At 57.4% G+C, this 18,288-nt stretch overlaps 1 protein-coding gene across 1 annotated transcript; it reads right to left on the bottom strand.

The window, feature by feature from the left end:
- Positions 1-1,160: 1,160 nt before the first annotated feature.
- Positions 1,161-18,142, bottom strand: ddx47 (DEAD (Asp-Glu-Ala-Asp) box polypeptide 47). Its single transcript, XM_070861902.1, has 7 exons — positions 18,075-18,142; positions 16,351-16,467; positions 15,413-15,559; positions 15,167-15,304; positions 14,261-14,331; positions 8,240-8,369; positions 1,161-1,661 (listed from the first exon to the last, which is right to left on the bottom strand). Exons 1-7 carry the CDS (start codon positions 18,084-18,086, stop codon positions 1,539-1,541), a joined length of 738 nt encoding a protein of 245 aa, XP_070718003.1. The 5' UTR covers positions 18,087-18,142; the 3' UTR covers positions 1,161-1,538.
- Between the last annotated feature and the right edge of the window lie 146 nt (positions 18,143-18,288).

Genomic DNA, 18,288 nt, shown 5'->3' with positions numbered 1-18,288 from the left:
TCTACCAATGTCCTGGCCAACATCCCTCAACCAGCAAAATAGATTAACTGGTCCATTGCTTTATGTGGGTTCTTGCTGTGAGCAAATTGGCTGCTCCGTTTACCGACATACCAGCAGTGACTATGCTTCAAAAGTAATTAATTAGCTGTGAATTTCTTTGGGATGTCCCAAGAATGTGAAATGTGCTATATAAATGCAAGTTCTTCTTTCCTTTTCTTAGTACATGGTGCTCTTGAATATAACTGTATGTATGATGCACGTGTTGGAGCAGGAGGGCGACAGCAGCAAAGAGGGACATCATCAAGGTCCTGGTCGGTGATTGGAGCAGGTACAGCAGGAGCAGCGAGGTCGGGGCGAAGGAGGGGCGAGAGACTGCCGAGGGATGTGATTGGGGCTCAGGAGAGGCCCGAGTTCGGGGCCAGGAGCCCAGGGGCAGCATGGACCTGCCCACACTGCGATGTGTGTGTGCACTAGGTCCGTGCAGCAGAGCAGGTCTCCAGTTGTCTTGGTTAACCCTTGTCACTGGACCAAGACCTGGCTCTGCCGAGGGGCTGCCTAGGATGATGATGAAGGTTAGGGCCATTTTAAGGCACCGATTGCACCCAGCAGGAAATGGAGACGCACCAAGGCCAATCCCGGAGTATGTTTCCGCCCACACCCGCACAGAGCCAACAAATCATCCACAAAAAGTGGGTGGGAAATCCAGCCCAGGTTATTCACAGCTCGACAGATCCAGCCCACCATCCCCAGCTCTTACTTTGATTGGCCCAACCTTAACTCTTCACATATCCCCACCTTTGACCTCGAACGTATATACACAAGACAGCGCAGCCCCTGCTCGCTCCCCCAGCGCACTTCACCAAGTGAGGATCAAATGGTCGGCAGTGGAGCTGAGGGAGGGACTGAAGAGGTGGGTTAGACGGAGACTTTGCTGCAGGAAAGGGAGTGCTTTAGAACTAGCAATCCACAGTGCAGGGGTAGCAGGATGGTGGAGGGCTCCGTCAGTATCGGGAGAGCTGGGAGAGGGGTCAGAGTCGGGAGCTGGATCGGGAGGGAACTGTGACCAGGCAGACTCCAGGATAACTTTCAGACATCATTCTTCGCGTGTTATTGAGTTGGGTTCACTCCTGGATAAATATTGTATTTGGCACAGCCCGGAATCCCAACTGGATTTGTTGTGTTTATTTAAGAGAACATTTAGTTAAATCTTGTACAGTTTCAAACATTTCTCAAATGGTACATCGCAGGCTGAAGATTTTATTCTAAAAAGAGCAACACAATTTTGCAGATATTTATCGAAGGAAACGGTGCTGGATAAAGAGCACATTGAACTGCTGAGCCAGGATTGGCAAAGCATCATTGTCAAGGGACATTTCTTCATCGCTTTACACCATCAACAGTGGAGTCTTCACATCGGGATCTGAGCAAACTGATCAAACTCTACATTGGTAGAATTCAGCTGTGGGCCGCCATATAAGATATAAATATCACCTCTAATCAGAGCACAATTTCAGCACACTGTCCGTGGCCCAGGAACTTTAACGTGGCCTTTTCCTTGCTTTGCCGCCTGTTACTTTCCTCCTGACACCCAGCGATTGTTCGGTGTCATCATCACTCTCTTTGTGTGACCGCTTCCTCTTGTCTCCCTGCTCTCTCAGCTCCTGTTGAAAGTACAGACACTTGGTGTTACTGCAGACACTCAGAGTCAAACCGGAACGCCAACGTTCCCTGTAAGCCGCGCGTTGCTCAAGGCGGCCACTGCGTCCGGCACGGAACAGCCTCGAGCGAACAGTCTCTGGCTCTAGCCGAGCGGCCTGTGGGCAAGGGGTCAACCGTTCACAGGGTGGCGACATTAACTGCTCAAACCGCCCGCTCGACGGGCCCCGACAATCGGAGTGGGTGTTCGGGCACAGTGCGGACAGGGGGCGAGACCCTGGGGGGGACGAGAGACAGGGGGTGGGGGCGAGGGACTGCATGGAGAGTCCATGGGGATGGGGGAGAGAGGCGGGGGGGGGGGGGGGGGGCGAGAGACGGGGGTGAGGTTACCTCGAACGATCCGACAAAACAATAAAACTGCACACGCCCTCACCACCCGCCGATTAAATTCACTCGCTCCTTTCTTTTCCCCTTCCTGGTTTTGATCCCCGTAAACTGCACACCGCTCTCAGCAGGCAGGGGGTCTGCTCTGTTCATGTATCATGAGGCGACCTCCGTGTATAATTTCCCAGCGATGTTATGAAGCACAATCTCATTTTACCCCCTCCTCGGACAGCCTGCTCATGCTGGGGGGCGACAGGGGCTGTAAAAGTCAGAGTGAAACACCGCATCTCACTCCCACCCAGTGCTGTACACTGTTACACGTTCTCCCCGAAACTACATAAACTTTCAAGCTGTTCCCCTAAAGGACAATTATTTCACACTAATACTGTGTCATTTTATTTTAACTGAAAGAAGATTTGGTAAAAACATTCGACACTGATTATATGCAGCCACAGGCACGAACAGTACAAACAGGGACTGAAAGTGTACGTAGGTGTGAGCAAACATCCCTCCTGCTACATGTAGTACACACTGTACAAACCCTGCCCCCTCCTTCAGCACATACTGTACCGAGGGTCCCTGGGGATGGTACAGTCTGCCAGTCCGACAACACATAGTGCACTCACTCACCCCTCCCGGGCTCTCGCTCCCTCACCGCCCCCTCCCCCCCGGGCTCTTGCTCGCTCCCTCACTCACCCCCACCCCTCCCCACCATCTCGCTCCCTCACCTCCCGAACGCTCGCTCCCTCACCCCTCCCGCGCGTGCGTGTACACACACTAACACACACACACTCTCTCTCTCTCTCTCTCTCTCTCCCCATGCGCGCGCGCGCGCTCGCTCGCCCCTCCCTCCCTCGCGCACCCCTCCCTCGCGTGCACACTCACACACGCGCATAAACACACTTCACATTACCAACAAATTTGGTTTGCTTTGAAACCGTCATCTGGTGATGGGAGAAAATGAGCAGGCAACAGCATGTGTAGTGCTGGAAATCGCAAAATAACATTGTCTAATCTTCAAGAAAATTAGCAAATGATAAATGAAGATCTGCTGTTTGAATGACTTGAATGGATTGAGGAGGTGATGTAACATTCCCAGTTTGTGCCAGTGGAACATGATGTGGAGCTCTGCAATGTCTCACTGGAGGAGGAATTCACTGCCAGGGTTCGTGTCGGGATGTCAATAATGCCTCTCCCAGATTCAGATTACATAACAGACAGTGTCTGCACCGTGTCCCCGCCTGAACTTTCCCAGCATGTGAAAAGCCAGGATTGTTGTGTGGGGTGCAGTGGGGGAAGACAGCAAAGCCCCCCCCCCCACCCCGAGCCCAGAGCAGGGGTGGGACCCATGCAAGTGGCTGGGTCAGTCGGTCAGTGACCCTGTGGCCAATGCTGCTCGTGTGGAGTTAAATCAAAGCCAGGCTGGTCCGTCGCCCAGTGCAAGCTATGTAAGCTGGCACCGATAGCTTGGCCCCTGGGTCTGGGGCAGCAAACAGGAAAACAATGGTTTCACACAAACTGGCGAGGTCACTGGCATTTTTGCACATCAGCGTCTGCACAAGCTCAGAATACCTGCCAGCAGTTCTTGTTGCTGCAGAGAGAATTTCTCCTCTTCCTCTGCACTCCCAGGATCTGGGTCTTACTGGGGTTCAGTTCCATGGCTTCAGCTGCCCCCCGATACCTTGTCCAAGCGATCGTTCACATCAGAGCTCAGATGCTCAGTTTGAAAGATTTGGATTTATATAGCGCCTTTCACGATCACCAGACGTCTCAAAGTACTTTACAGCCAATGAAGTGCTTTTGGAGTGTATCTTGGTTTTTGTTCCTCAAGGCACAGAATATGTATTTTACACAAGGTCCCACTCACCCATCACCCCCTGTGCTCACTGCCCCGTGTCCTAACTCACACCAAGTCCCACTCACCCATCACCCCCTGTGCTCGCTGCCCCGTGTCCTAACTCACACCAAGTTCCACTCACCCATCACCCCCTGTGCTCGCTGCCCCGTGTCCTAACTCACACCAAGTCCCACTCACCCATCACCCCTTGTGCTCACTGCCCCGTGTCCTAACTCACACCGAGTCCCACTCACCCATCACCCCCTGAGCTCGCTGCCCCGTGTCCCAACTCGCACCCAGTCCCACTCACCCATCACCCCCTGTGCTCGCTGCCCCGTTCCCAACTCACACCGAGTTCCGCTCACCCATCACCCCCTGTGCTCACTGCCCCGTGTCCTAACTCACACCGAGTCCCACTCACCCATCACCCACTGTGCTCACTGCCCCGTGTCCTAACTCGCACCGAGTCCCACTCACCCATCACCCCCTGTGCACGCTGCCCCGTGTCCCAACTCACACCGAGTTCCGCTCACCCATCACCCCCTGTGCTCACTGCCCCGTGTCCTAACTCACACCGAGTCCCACTCACCCATCACCCCCTGTGCTCACTGCCCCGTGTCCTAACTCACACTGAGTCCCACTCACCCATCACCCCCTGTGCTCACTGCCCGGTGTCCTAACTCACACTGAGTCCCACTCACCCATCACCCCCTGTGCTCACTGCCCCGTGTCCTAACTCACACCAAGTTCCACTCACCCATCACCCCCTGTGCTCACTGCCCCGTGTCCTAACTCACACCAAGTTCCACTCACCCATCACCCCCTGTGCTCGCTGCCCCGTGTCCCAACTCGCACCCAGTCCCACTCACCCATCACCCCCTGTGCTCGCTGCCCCGTGTCCCAACTCACACCAAGTTCCACTCACCCTTCACCCCTTGTGCTCGCTGCCCCGTGTCCCAACTCACACCGAGTCCCACTCACCCATCACCCCCTGTGCTCGCTGCCCCGTGTCCTAACTCGCACCGAGTCCCACTCACCCATCACCCCCTGTGCTCACTGCCCCGTGTCCTAACTCGCACCAAGTCGCACTCACCCATCACCCCCTGTGCTCGCTGCCCAGTGTCCTAACTCACACCGAGTCCCGCTCACCCATCACCCCCTGTGCTCACTGCCCCGTGTCCTAACTCACACCCAGTCGCTTTCACCCATCACCCCCTGTGCCCCGTGTCCTAACTCGCACCAAGTCCCGCTCACCCATCTCCCACTGTGCTCGCTGACCTACATTGGTTTCTGGTTAAGCAACGCCTCGATTTCAAAATTCTCATCCCTCATCCAGCACCCCCCCTCCCCCGAGATTTGCACACAGTAAGCTCCCACAAAGAGCAATGTGATAAATGACCACATCATGTGTGTTTTTTTGGGCCAACTATTCGACTGTAGGAGGCAGTCACGTCATCAATAGATGTGTTTGTCCAACAGGAGTCACTGGACACGGATCCGTGGGCAGGAGCCTTGACCGATTTCCTGCCCCTGTCTCCCCTCCCCACCTTCCACTCAAACCCAGCCACGCTGGACCCAGGGCCAATTACAGAGCAACCCCCCCCCCCCCCCGGTCAGCCTCAGGACATTCTCTGGGGCCAAACTTTGCAATCCATGCGCTCAGTACCAGGGAAGGAGGGAGAGATTCTCCATGGGTTTTGTGAAAATGCATTGGGAGATGTTATAAATCGTCACGTTACCCTGATTCACTGAACAGACAGCCCAGTGCAGGAGCCAAACACAACGATGATTCATACCGAACAGATCGCTTACACAATGGAAAGTTCCACTGGGCCAAACCACTTCCATTAAACAAATCCTGCTGGGATTACAACCACTTTCTAACCTTCCCAAACCGCCACAACAAGTCATGACATTTCTACAGCAATTATCGAGCTGTTATATTGTGGCTGGGCTAAGAGCAGTTTTGTCAGTTGGTTTACGTGACATTGTTATCCATGTGCTAGGGGGAAATTGGGCAGCTGAAGCGATATATTTTCTTAAGAAGATAAGAAATAGGAGCAGGAGTCAGCCATTCAGCCCCTCGAGCCTGCTCCACCATTCAATAAGATCTTGGCTGATCCGATCTTGGACTCAGCTCCACTTCCCCGCCCATTCCCCATAACCCTTCACTCCCTTATCGTTCAAAAATCTGTCTATCTCCACCTTAAATATATTCAATGACCCAGCCTCCACAGCTCTCTGGGGCAGAGAATTCCACAGATTCACCCCCCTCTGAGAAGAAATTCCTCATCTCCGTTTTAAATGAGCGACCCCTTATTCTGAAACTATGCCCCCTAGTTTTAGTTTCCCCTCGGAGTGGAACTATCCTCTCTGCATCCACCTTGTCGAGCCCCCATTTTCACAATGTAGCAATGCGCTCCTTGGGCAGACAGGTGGCAGATGCAGTTCAATGCAGAAAAATGTAAATGTGCAGTTTCGAACAGGGTTAAGAAATTCTCCTTAAATAGCAAGACTTTGCATGGAGGAGTGTGGAGGGAGGCACCTTGCTCAGCAGGTACACGGGTCATTGAAGCTACTAACATTTAGATAAAGTCATGAGAAAAATTAAACAATCCTTGGTTTTTGTACCTCAAGGCACAGAATGTGTATTTTAAACAAGGTCTGTAAGCTGGAGCACTGCATACAGGTTTGGTCCCTCCAGACTTGACTATTCCAACACACTCCTGGTTGGTCTCCCACATTCTACCCGACGTAAACTTGGTGATCCAAAACTCGGCTGCCTGTGTCCTAACTCGCACCGAGTCCCACTCACCCATCACCCTCTGTGCTCACTGCCCCGTGTCCTAACTCGCACCGAGTCCCGCTCACCCATCACCCTCTGTGCTCACTGCCCCGTGTCCTAACTCGCACCGAGTCCCGCTCACCCATCACCCTGTGCTCACTGCCCCATGTCCTAACTCGCACCAAGTCCCGCTCACCCATCACCCCCTGTGCTCACTGCCCCATGTCCTAACTCGCACCGAGTCCCACTCACCCATCACCCACTGTGCTCGCTGCCCCATGTCCTAACTCGCACCAAGTCCCGCTCACCCATCACCCCCTGTGCTCGCTGCCCCGTGTCCTAACTCGCACCGAGTCCCGCTCACCTATCACCCGCTGTGCTCGCTGCCCCGTGTCCTAACTCGCACCGAGTCCCGCTCACCTATCACCCCCTGTGCTCGCTGCCCCGTGTCCTAACTCGCACCGAGTCCCGCTCATCTATCACCCCCTGTGCTCACTGCCCCGTGTCCTAACTCGCACCGAGTCCCGCTCACCTATCACCCCCTGTGCTCACTGACCTACATTGGCTCCCGGTTAAGCAATGTCTCGATTTCAAAATTCTCATCCTTGTTTTCAAATCCCTCCATGGCCCTCGCCCCTCCCTATCTCTGTAATCTCCTCCAGCCCCACAACCCCCCAAGATGTCTGCACTCCTCTAATTCTGCCCTCCTGACCATCCCTGATTATAATCGCTCCACCTTCGGTGGCCGTGCCTTCTGTTGCCTGGGCCCCAAGCTCTGGCACTCCCTCCCTAAACCTCTCCGCCTCTCTACCTCTCTCTCCTCCTTCAAGACGCTCCTTAAAACATATCTTATTGACCAAGTTTTTGGTCACCTGCCCTAATTTTTCCTTATGCGGCTTGGTGTCAAATTTTTAATCGCATAATACTCCTGTGAAGCACCTTGGGACCGCTTAGTACGTTAAAGGAGATATATAAATACAAGTTGTTGTTGTGGTTGATTATAGGAAGGACATGAGCAATGGAAAAGGTGCAGCACAGCTCAGACGTTACCAGGGTCAAGGAATAACAATGTAGAGATCCAAACGGTTTGCGCGGGGTGGGGGGGGGGGGGGGGAAAGAGCGCGAGCAGGCGCTGGGGGGGGGGGGAAAAAGAGCGCGAGCAGGCGCCGGGGGGGGGGTGGGAAGAGCGCGAGCAGGCGCCGGGGGGGGGGGGGGGGGGAAAGAGCGTGAGCAGGCGCTGGGGGGGGTGGAGCAGGCACGGGATCAGATGAGATGTGTTGGGTGGATAAAAACACCTGGACAGAATTGATGGGCCGAGTGAGCTGTTGTGTGCTGGAATACTCCAAAAGTCTGAATTCAGTCCCTCAAATCACACCCTAAACCATCAGCACTTGATCCCCAGCTCAAAATGCCCCCTCAGTACACAACCCAAGTTTGAACAGGCAGAATCTATAGTTGAACCGCTGGCTGTTATTCCGCAGGTCGGGTGGACACAGTGTGAAATCTACACCCCCCGCCCCACACCTCAGTCCCAGCGTCGGCACGGTGCGCGATCAGAGAACGAGAACCCCACATACCAGCCGAGCAAATCGCTGAGCATCCGTCACTCGCTCCACCAACATCATCACCTCTTCCTCCTGCGTGGGGAACGCTGGCAGCTTCTTCCCAATCAGTTGCTCAATCCTCTGGAACAGTTCCACGTCGTACCTGTGACCGAGACAACGCGTCAATAGCTGGAGGTGTCAGGCAGAGAATCCCAGCGCTTTACATCGGTAATTAACTGTCAGCACTTGCGTATGTTACATCACTTCTTTCTCCGGCTCTGGAATTCGCTTCTCCTTCCTCATTTAAGGCACTCCTTAATTGGTGCTTCATTGACTGTAAAGCGTTTTGGGATGTCCTGCAGTCGTGAAAGGTGTTTCTTCTTAAAACCTCCCTCTTTGACCAACCTTTGGGTCACCTGTCCTAAATACCTCCTTATTCTGCTCGGTGTCAAACTTTGTTTGATAATCAGTCCTGTGAAGCGTCTTGGGACATTTTAAGGGCGATATGTAAATGCCAGCTGTTGTGGCTGGGCATTGCCAGGTCCCGAGGTTTTTGGGGGAGGGGCGGTGCACGAGTGCCAGGAATACTCTGACATCAAGTGTGTGCCGACACATCAGTCGTGTCTGATCCGACCGTGCATTCCCCCCACCCCCACCCCAAACACACACCCACACGTGTCACTGCATAGTCAGCGGGAGCACGACCCCCAGGGGCAGAGTGGCCATTTATAGCAGCCCAAGTGGAGGGGAGGCGGAGTGGAGTGGGGACATCGAGGGGCGAGGCGAGGAAGAGGAGGCAGGATTGCACAGCTTGATATAAACGGTCTTGCCGATAATTGGGACATGGGCTTGAGATCACCAGGACACCGAACTGTAGTTTCCAGCATTGGAGACCCTCTCCCCCAGCCCTGCACACACACATTTCCAGCACTCGAGACACACTCTCCCCCTGCGAGTGCAGTGTCTGGGGGGGGGGGGGGGGGGGGGGGCGGTTTGGCACTGCTCTGACCTTTTCCCGTCAGATTGGCAGCTGTTCTGAATGACAAGGTGCCGTGTAAAGAGGAGTTGCTTCACCGAGCAGCTGACCTGTTCCGCAGGTTAACAGGGCCCAGCAGTGTGAAGTCCAGGAACACTTTGGGGCTACATTGCAATTGGTTTTTGTGCCATTGTACAAGGAGCGTTGTTTGGCTCCCTCCCAGTCACAGCGCTGGCTCGGCATCGGGTGCAGGGAGGCTGGTCATGTAAAGTGAGAGATCGGAATGTGCTGCTGTCCCCAGGCACCGAATCCTACTCAGGGGCAGTGCTGAGGGAGTGTTAAAAGCACACAGGCCATGGCGCAAAACTGGAACATAACCACCCAGAATGAACTCCGGACAAACGCTCCAGGGGGCGTCTCGGGCTACAGTGTGACTAATTCGTGGGACAGACTTTCCAGGCAACTCAACTTCTTAAAGCTAACTTTGTCACTTATTGAGCGGAATCACAGGAGCAGATGTTAATCTTTCGCAGGGCGCTCTGCCGCTGGCTGAGTTTATCCAGACACCGAGCCGGTGCTGATTCAGTCCGTTACAGCAGAGGCAGAGTATGGGGACATTAAATCGGCCAAACGCCTGTGTTAGGGAGCAGGAAGCGAGGGTCGGTGCCCCTGTGACTGTGCAGCGACCTCTGCTGATCAGGGCGAGGGGGAAAGGGGGAGAATCGGGGCGGCTCGGATCCAGCTCGGCTGCACACCTGGTCAAATAGCCCGTGGACTCTCAGCCCAAGCTGACAGATGAAGAATGGTTATTTGGGCGAGGAAATAGAGGGCAGCTGGATATTGTGAAACCGTACCTCAGCTCGAGGGAGTGGAGTGGGCGGGGGGGGGGAGGGGAAGGGGGAACGGGGGGAGGAGTGGGTGTGGAGTCGGGGGAACGGGGGAAGGGGAGCGGGGCGGGGGAGAACGGGGGAATGGGGGGAGGGCGGGAAGTGGAGCGAGGCGGGGGAGGGGGCGGGGGCAGAGAAGCGGAGCGGAGCGGGGGTTGGGGGAAGCGGAGCGGGGGAGGGGAGCGGGGGGGGGGGGGGAAGTGGAGCGGAGCGGGGGAGGGGGGGGGGGAAGTGGAGCGGAGCGGGGGAGGGGGCGGGGAGCGGGGGTTGGGGGGAAGTGGAGCGGGGAGGGGGGGAAGTGGAGCGGAGCGGGGGAGGGGGGGGGGGGAAGTGGAGCGGAGCGGGGGAGGGGGGGGGGGAAGTGGAGCGGAGCGGGGGAGGGGGGGGGGGAAGTGGAGCGGAGCGGGGGAGGGGGCGGGGAGCGGGGGTTGGGGGGAAGTGAAGCGGGGAGGGGGGGAAGTGGAGCGGAGCGGGGGAGGGGGGGGGGAAGTGGAGCGGAGCGGGGGTTGGGGGGAAGCGGAGCGGGGAGCGGGGGTTGGGGGGGAGCGGAGCGGAGCGGGGAGCGGGGGAGGGGGGGAAGTGGAGCGGAGCGGGGGTTGGGGGGAAGCGGAGCGGGGAGCGGGGGAGGGGGGGAGCGGAGTGGAGCGGGGGTTGGGGGGGAGCGGAGCGGAGCGGGGAGCGGGGGAGGGGGGGAGCGGAGCGGGGAGCGGGGAGCGGGGGAGGGGGGGAGCGGAGCGGAGCGGGGAGCGGGGGAGGGGGGAGCGGAGCGGAGCGGGGAGCGGGGGAGGGGGGGAGCGGAGCGGGGAGCGGGGGTTGGGGGGGAGCGGAGCGGAGCGGGGAGCGGGGGAGGGGGGGAGCGGAGCGGAGCGGGGAGCGGGGGAGGGGGGAGCGGAGCGGGGAGCGGGGTTGGGGGGGAGCGGAGCGGAGCGGGGAGCGGGGGTTGGGGGGAGCGGAGTGGAGCGGGGAGCGGGGGTTGGGGGGGAGCGGAGTGGAGCGGGGAGCGGGGGAGAGGGGGGAAGTGGAGCGGGGCGGGGGAGGGGGTTGGGGGGGAGCGGAGCGGAGCGGGGAGCGGGGGTTGGGGGGAAGTGGAGCGGGGCGGGGGAGGGGGTTGGGGGGGAGCGGAGCGGAGCGGGGAGCGGGGGTTGGGGGGGAGCGGAGTGGAGCGGGGGTTGGGGGGGAGCGGAGTGGAGCGGGGGTTGGGGGGGAGCGGAGCGGGGCGGGGGAGGGGGTTGGGGGGGAGCGGAGCGGAGCGGGGAGCGGGGGTTGGGGGGGAGCGGAGTGGAGCGGGGGTTGGGGGGAAGTGGAGCGGGGCGGGGGAGGGGGTTGGGGGGGAGCGGAGCGGAGCGGGGAGCGGGGGTTGGGGGGGAGCGGAGTGGAGCGGGGGTTGGGGGGGAGCGGAGTGGAGCGGGGGTTGGGGGGGAGCGGAGCGGGGAGCGGGGGTTGGGGGGAAGTGGAGCGGGGCGGGGGAGGGGGGGGAAGCGGAGTGGAGCGGGGAGCGGGGGAGAGGGGGGAAGTGGAGCGGGGCGGGGGAGGGGGGGGAAGCGGAGTGGAGCGGGGAGCGGGGGAGAGGGGGGAAGTGGAGCGGGGCGGGGGAGGGGGTTGGGGGGAAGTGGAGCGGGGCGGGGGAGGGGGTTGGGGGGGAGCGGAGCGGAGCGGGGAGCGGGGAGCGGGGGTTGGGGGGGAGCGGAGTGGAGCGGGGGTTGGGGGGGGAGCGGAGTGGAGCGGGGGTTGGGGGGGGAGCGGAGCGGGGAGCGGGGGTTGGGGGGAAGTGGAGCGGGGCGGGGGAGGGGGGGGAAGCGGAGTGGAGCGGGGAGCGGGGGAGAGGGGGGAAGTGGAGCGGGGCGGGGGAGGGGGGGGAAGCGGAGTGGAGCGGGGAGCGGGGGAGAGGGGGGAAGTGGAGCGGGGCGGGGGAGGGGGGGGAAGCGGAGTGGAGCGGGGAGCGGGGGAGAGGGGGGAAGTGGAGCGGGGCGGGGGGAGGGGGGGAAGCGGAGTGGAGCGGGGGTTGGGGGGGAGCGGAGCGGGGAGCGGGGGTTGGGGGGAAGTGGAGCGGGGCGGGGGAGGGGGGGGAAGCGGAGTGGAGCGGGGAAGTGGAGCGGGGCGGGGGAGGGGGGGGAAGCGGAGTGGAGCGGGGAGCGGGGGAGAGGGGGGAAGTGGAGCGGGGCGGGGGAGGGGGAGAGGGGGGAAGTGGAGCGGAGCGGGGGAGGGGGCGGGGGCAGAGAAGCGGAGCGGGGAGCGGGGAGCGGGGGAGGGGGGGGGAAGCGGAGCGGGGCGGGGGAGGGGCCGGGTGTGTTACGGGCCTCGGGTCACAGACCCCAGGAGTGAGTGGAGAGAGAGACCCTCCCTCACAGCGGGGTCTGCATTGCCCGGAGACACCCAGCCACCACAGCTGCCCCAACACAGGGAACATTCCCCTCCTGTACCCAGACAGAATGCTACCACACGCCTCAGAGAACCCAGTGCGATTTGTCCCCGATGGAACTCCCGCCAAGAACATAACATCCCTCAATGTCCTTTTAAAAACTTCCCTTTAAGTCGGCACGTTGTGAAGATTTGAAACACCAATAACCACCAGTAATTTCCTGAGCCCGGGCTGAAGCTCTGTGATCAGGAACACACCAGGAAGACAGTGTTTACACAGCTTTGTGTGACTGAGGTCTCAGCACAGGACGCTCTCTCCCCACCCGCTGCACTAACCTCCCGGCACGGAATCGCTGGCCCGGGACCACCTCCCCTGTAGCAATGGGATGAGCGACATTGTGCGCCGGGCCTGGCCTAACTCGGGGTACAAGCGACTAAAGACAGACTTGCATTTATATAGCGCCTTTCACGACCACCGGACGTCTCAAAGCGCTTTACAACCAATTAAGTACTTTGAGAGTGTGGTCACTTGTAATGTGGGAAACGCAGCAGCCAATTTGTGCACAGCAAGCTCCCACACACAGCAATGTGACAATGACCAGATAATCTGTTTTAGTGATGTTGGTTGAGGGATAAATATTGGCCCCAGGACACCGGGGAGAACTCCCCTGCTCTTCTTCAAAATAGTGCCATGGGATCTTTTACATCCACCTGAGAGAGCAGACGGGACCTCGGTTTAACCAAAAGACAGCACCTCCGACAGGGCAGCACTCCCTCAGTGAAGCTGAGTCCATGATCAGATCAGCCATGATCTTATTGAATGGCGGAGCAGACTCCTGCTCCTATTTCTTGTGTTCTTATGTCTTTATGTTCTTAGTACTGCCCCACCGACAGTGCGGCACTCCCTCAGTACTGCCCCTCCGACAGTGCGGCGCTCCCTCAGTACTGCCCCTCCGACAGTGCGGCGCTCCCTCAGTACTGCCCCTCCGACAGTGCGGCGCTCCCTCAGTACTGCCCCTCCGACAGTGCGGCGCTCCCTCAGTACTGCCCCTCCGACAGTGCGGCGCTCCCTCAGTACTGCCCCTCCGACAGTGCGGCGCTCCCTCAGCACTGCCCCTCCGACAGTGCGGCGCTCCCTCAGTACTGCCCCTCCGACAGTGCGGCGCTCCCTCAGTACTGCCCCTCCGACAGTGCAGCACTCCCTCAGTACTGTCCCTCCGACAGTGCGGCGCTCCCTCAGTACTGCCCCTCCGACAGTGCGGCGCTCCCTCAGTACTGCCCCTCCGACAGTGCGGTGCTCCCTCAGTACTGCCCCTCCGACAGTGCGGCGCTCCCTCAGTACTGCCCCCCCGACAGTGCGGCGCTCCCTCAGTACTGCCCCTCCGACAGTGCGGCGCTCCCTCAGTACTGCCCCTCCGACAGTGCGGCACTCCCTCAGTACTGCCCCTCCGACAGTGCGGCGCTCCCTCAGTACTGCCCCTCCGACAGTGCGGCACTCCCTCAGTACTGCCCCTCCGACAGTGCGGCACTCCCTCAGTACTGCCCCTCCGACAGTGCGGCACTCCCTCAGTACTGCCCCTCCGACAGTGCGGCGCTCCCTCAGTACTACACGGGGAGTCGGTCTAGATTTTTGTGCTCAATTTCCTGCAGTGGGACTTGAACCCACGACCCTGTGACTCCGAGGCGAGAGTGCTGCCCACTGAGCCACACCTCCTCCCCCCGAACCTGCGTCACGTGGCGTTTCACTCTGCCGTGGCGTTTCACTGCCGGCTACAGCGGGAGTGAAAGGGAAAGCAGTGCCTGGAGCCGCTAACTTGACGGAGCCGCACTCACTGGCTGACAAAGGTGATGGATTTTCCCGAGCGTCCCGCTCTGGCTGTCCGTCCCACTCGGTGAATGTAATCCTGGAAGGCAAACATCAGGCGGTGTTAAACCGCGGCAGGCAGATGGAGCAGCTTTACACACCGCAAAACCAGGGCCTGTCCAGCACACACTCAGGTTAGCTTACATAGAAAATAGGTGCAGGAGTCGGCCATTCGGCCCCTCGAGCCTGCACCACCATTCAATATGATCATGGCTGATCCTCTCTCTCAACACCATATTCCTGCTTTCTCCCCATACCCCTTGATGCCTTTTGTGTCTAGAAATCTATCTATCTCCCTCTTAAATATATTCAGTGACTTGCCCTCCACAGCCTTCTGTGGTAGAGAATTCCACAGGTTCACCTCGCTCGGAGTGAAAACATTTCTCCTCATCTCGGTCCTAAATTTCCTACCCCGTATCCTGAGACTGTGACCCCTTGTTCTAGACTTCCCAGCCCCGGGGGAAACATCCTCCCCACATCCAGTCTGTCCAATCCCGTCAGAATTTTATACCTTTCAATGAGATCCCCTCTCATTCTTCTAAACTCTAGTGAATACAGACCCAGTCGATCCAGTCTCTCCTCATACGACAGTTCTGCCATCCCAGGAATCAGTCTGGTGAACCTTCGCTGCACTCCCTCAATGGCAAGTGTATCCTTCCTTGGGTAAGGAGACCAGAACTGCACACAATACTCCAGGTGCGGTCTCACCAAGGCCCTGTATAACTGGAGTAAGACACCCTTGCTCCTGTACTCAAATCCTCTTGCAATGAAGGCCAACGTACCACTTCCCTCCCTAACTGCTTGCTGCACCGGCCTGTTTGCTTTCACTCACTGATGTACAAGGGACACCCAGGTTCCCACCAGCAGTGGCCTACCTTGGAATGGGTGGGAATGTCAAAGTTTATAACCACATCGACGTGTGGAATATCCAACCCGCGGCTCGCTACGTCCGTGGCCAGCAAGATCGACCGAGACTTGGCCTTGAACTTATTCAAAGCTCCCAAACGTTTGTGCTGCAATTTTTAAAAAAAGAAAAGGAAAAGAAATAGGATTGAAACAAATAACGGCTGGCGTCGTGGGACAAACACGATCACGTCAAAGAGTAACGGACGGCAGCACACCTGATTCATCTGCCCGTGCAGGGGAATGGCGGTGAAGCCCAGACTGCGGAGGAGCAGGGCCGTGCGCTGGGTGTTGTTACACGTGCTGCAGAAGATGATGAAGGAATTCCCGGCCAGCTCGTTGAGAATGGAGACAAGGTAACAATCCTGGCGAGAGAATCGTCAAACTTTACAATATTGCTGGGAACGTAGGCACAACCAGATCAATTCCCCTCCGCTGTGCCTTGTATCCTCGCGTTCCTTGTGGGCGGCACTCATTCCTGCCGTCACCATTTACCATTGTAAATTGGTATGTCAATATTTCCCATTCAATGCTGTTGTGAGAACTCTCACGGTGCAATTGCAGTGCTGGCCATGAGGTGGCTCTGTGGAGCAAGAACTGAAGTTTGTCTCCAGTTATCTCACATATATAAAAACTCTTGCATTCGCCAAATGACCGAGGGCACTACCATGGGGCATACACAACAGACCGAGATATAACTGGAAAAATATCTACACTCGGGTTATTTAGGGGATTTGCATTTAAAGAAAGAATCTTTCATCACCTCAGGATATCCCAAAGGGCTTTACAACCAATGAAGTACTTTTGGAGTGTACTCACTGTTGTAATGTGGGAAACACAAGCCAATTTACGCACAGCAAGCTCCCACACACAGCAATGTGATAATGACCGGATAATCTCTTTTAGTGATGTTAATTGAGGGATAAATATTGGCCCCAGGACACCGGGGAGAACTCCCCTGCTCTTCTTCAAAATAGTGCCATGGGATCTTTTACATCCACCTGAGAGAGCAGACGGGGCCCTCGGTTTAATGTCTCATCTGAAAGACGGCACTTGAGGTTTGAACGGGATCAGGTGATTTCAGGAAAGTAACTGCGACAAGTGGTTGCGATCGGCCCAGAAACACGTGGTGTGCGAGGGCAGCAACTGCTGTTACCTTGAACTTGGACGGGACGAACACGTAATATTGCTGCAGTTTCTCCACCGTCTGGTACTTGGTGGAGACGGCACATTTCACCGGCTCCTTCAGTGCCGCTCGCTGCAGCTTTTGTACCTGCGAGGGGCAGAAACAAGGAGGCAGCTTTTAAACCCCTAAAGTATCGCACCGCCCCATCGGTTGACCACTCCATGGCTGCAGCATCGCCACAAACCTCCATTCTATTTATGGGTTCTTTTCTGGCTTACATTGTGTGCTTCTCGGCAATGACAGTACCGTGTCCCTCTGACTCTCTCCTGCAGGTTAGGCAGCAGGTCCCCACACCCTGCTCTCTGGCCTACCGAGAGAGCAGCTGCTTAAAGTGCAACGCAGGAAACTCTGGGGCTGCAAGTGCCGAGATTACCCGCTCCAGGTAATCCTGAACTGGAATCACATACCCACATCGGATCCGGAGAAGTGGGAGGAAATGCATTTAGGGAGGTCTAGCAAGACAAGGGAATACACATTAAATGGTAGGACACTGAGAAGTGTAGAGGAACAGAGGGACCTGGGAGTGCAGGTCCACAGATCCCTGAAGGTAGCAGGCCAGGTGGATAAGGTGGTTAAGAAGGCATACGGAATACTTGTCTTTATTAGCCGAGGCATAGAGTACAAGAGCAGGGAGGTTATGCTTGAACTGTATAAAACACTGGTTAGGACACAGCTGGAGTACTGCGTGCAGTTCTGGTCACCACATTACAGGAAAGATGTGATTGCACTGGAGAGGGTGCAGAGGGGATTTACGAGGATGTTGCCAGGACTGGAGAATTTTAGCAATGAGGAAAGATTGGATAGGCTGGGGTTGTTTTCTTTAGAACAAGGAGGCTGAGGGGAGACCTGATTGAGGTGTATAAAATTATGAGGGGCCCAGATAGCATGAATAGGACGGACCTGTTTCTTTTAGCAGGTGGGGTCAACAACCAGGGGGCATAGATTTAAAGTAATTGGGGGGAGGGTTTAGCAGGGACTTGAGGGGAAATGTCTTCACCCAGAGGGTGGTGGGGGTCTGGAACTCACTGCCTGAAAGGGTGGTAGAGGCAGAAACCCTCACCACATTTAAACAGGATGTGCACCTGAAGTGCCGTAACCCACAGGACCGAGAGCTGGAAAGTGGGATTCGGCTGGGTAGCTATTTGTCGGCCAGCGGGGACATGATGGGCCGAATGGCCTCCTTCTGTGCTGTAAATTTCTGTGATTCGATGACCCGGAGCTCAGAGGCGAGAGAGCTGTCACTGAGCCCAGACTGATCGGTCAAACTCCCTTAGCCTTGCCTCAAAACACAGAGCAGGCTGTTTGTTAGATAGTGGTGGTGGGAGGGAGGGCGATGGGTCACGAGCATCATGTATACAAACAAAGAGCTGGGTTAGATGTAATGTCGGGATTTATATTCAGAGAATTGCCGACGTTTGGGACAAGTTTCAGGCCCGGGGCAGCGTGTGCAGATTCACTGCAAACATTCGAGCGGGAGGCCGGATTTACTGGGCACTGCTCAGGACTGGGAACCTGGGCAGATTATTCAACACCGTACGCCCGGATACTGAGACTGACTGACTGAGCACAGGCCAGGGACTGAAGCTGGGACCTTGCTGGTCACCACAGGCCGCAGCCTCAGCAACACCCCCGCCCACCGAGGCACATGGGCAGATACACGGTATATAAAACTCTCAACCTCTCGCGTCGCGTACCTTCTTGGTCATTGTTGCAGAAAACAGATAGGTCTTCCGGTCCCTCGGGATCACCTTGAGAATTTTATCAACCTGCAAAATATATTGCGGGTCACTGGAGTCAGCAGAAACGGACCATTCGATAGTGTGGAACACACCAGACATCAGAGCTCACGGATAGGGAGGGGGAGAAAGGGACTGACCGGGGGTGGGGGGGGAAAGAGACGGATGGGGG

The sequence above is a fragment of the Pristiophorus japonicus genome, chromosome 19, assembly GCF_044704955.1.
Source record: "Pristiophorus japonicus isolate sPriJap1 chromosome 19, sPriJap1.hap1, whole genome shotgun sequence".
NCBI classification, from domain to species: Eukaryota; Metazoa; Chordata; class Chondrichthyes; family Pristiophoridae; genus Pristiophorus; species Pristiophorus japonicus.
Note: the sequence above shows the minus strand (reverse complement) of the source record. Positions and strands in the feature narration are given on the sequence as shown.

Coding starts and splice junctions, on each gene's coding strand:
- ddx47 (XM_070861902.1), bottom strand. Junction 15,305..15,412: donor TGCACGGGCAGATGAATCAG/GTGTGCTGCCGT, acceptor TAAAAATTGCAG/CACAAACGTTTGGGAGCTTT. Junction 14,332..15,166: donor ACATTCCCACCCATTCCAAG/GTAGGCCACTGC, acceptor TTTGCCTTCCAG/GATTACATTCACCGAGTGGG.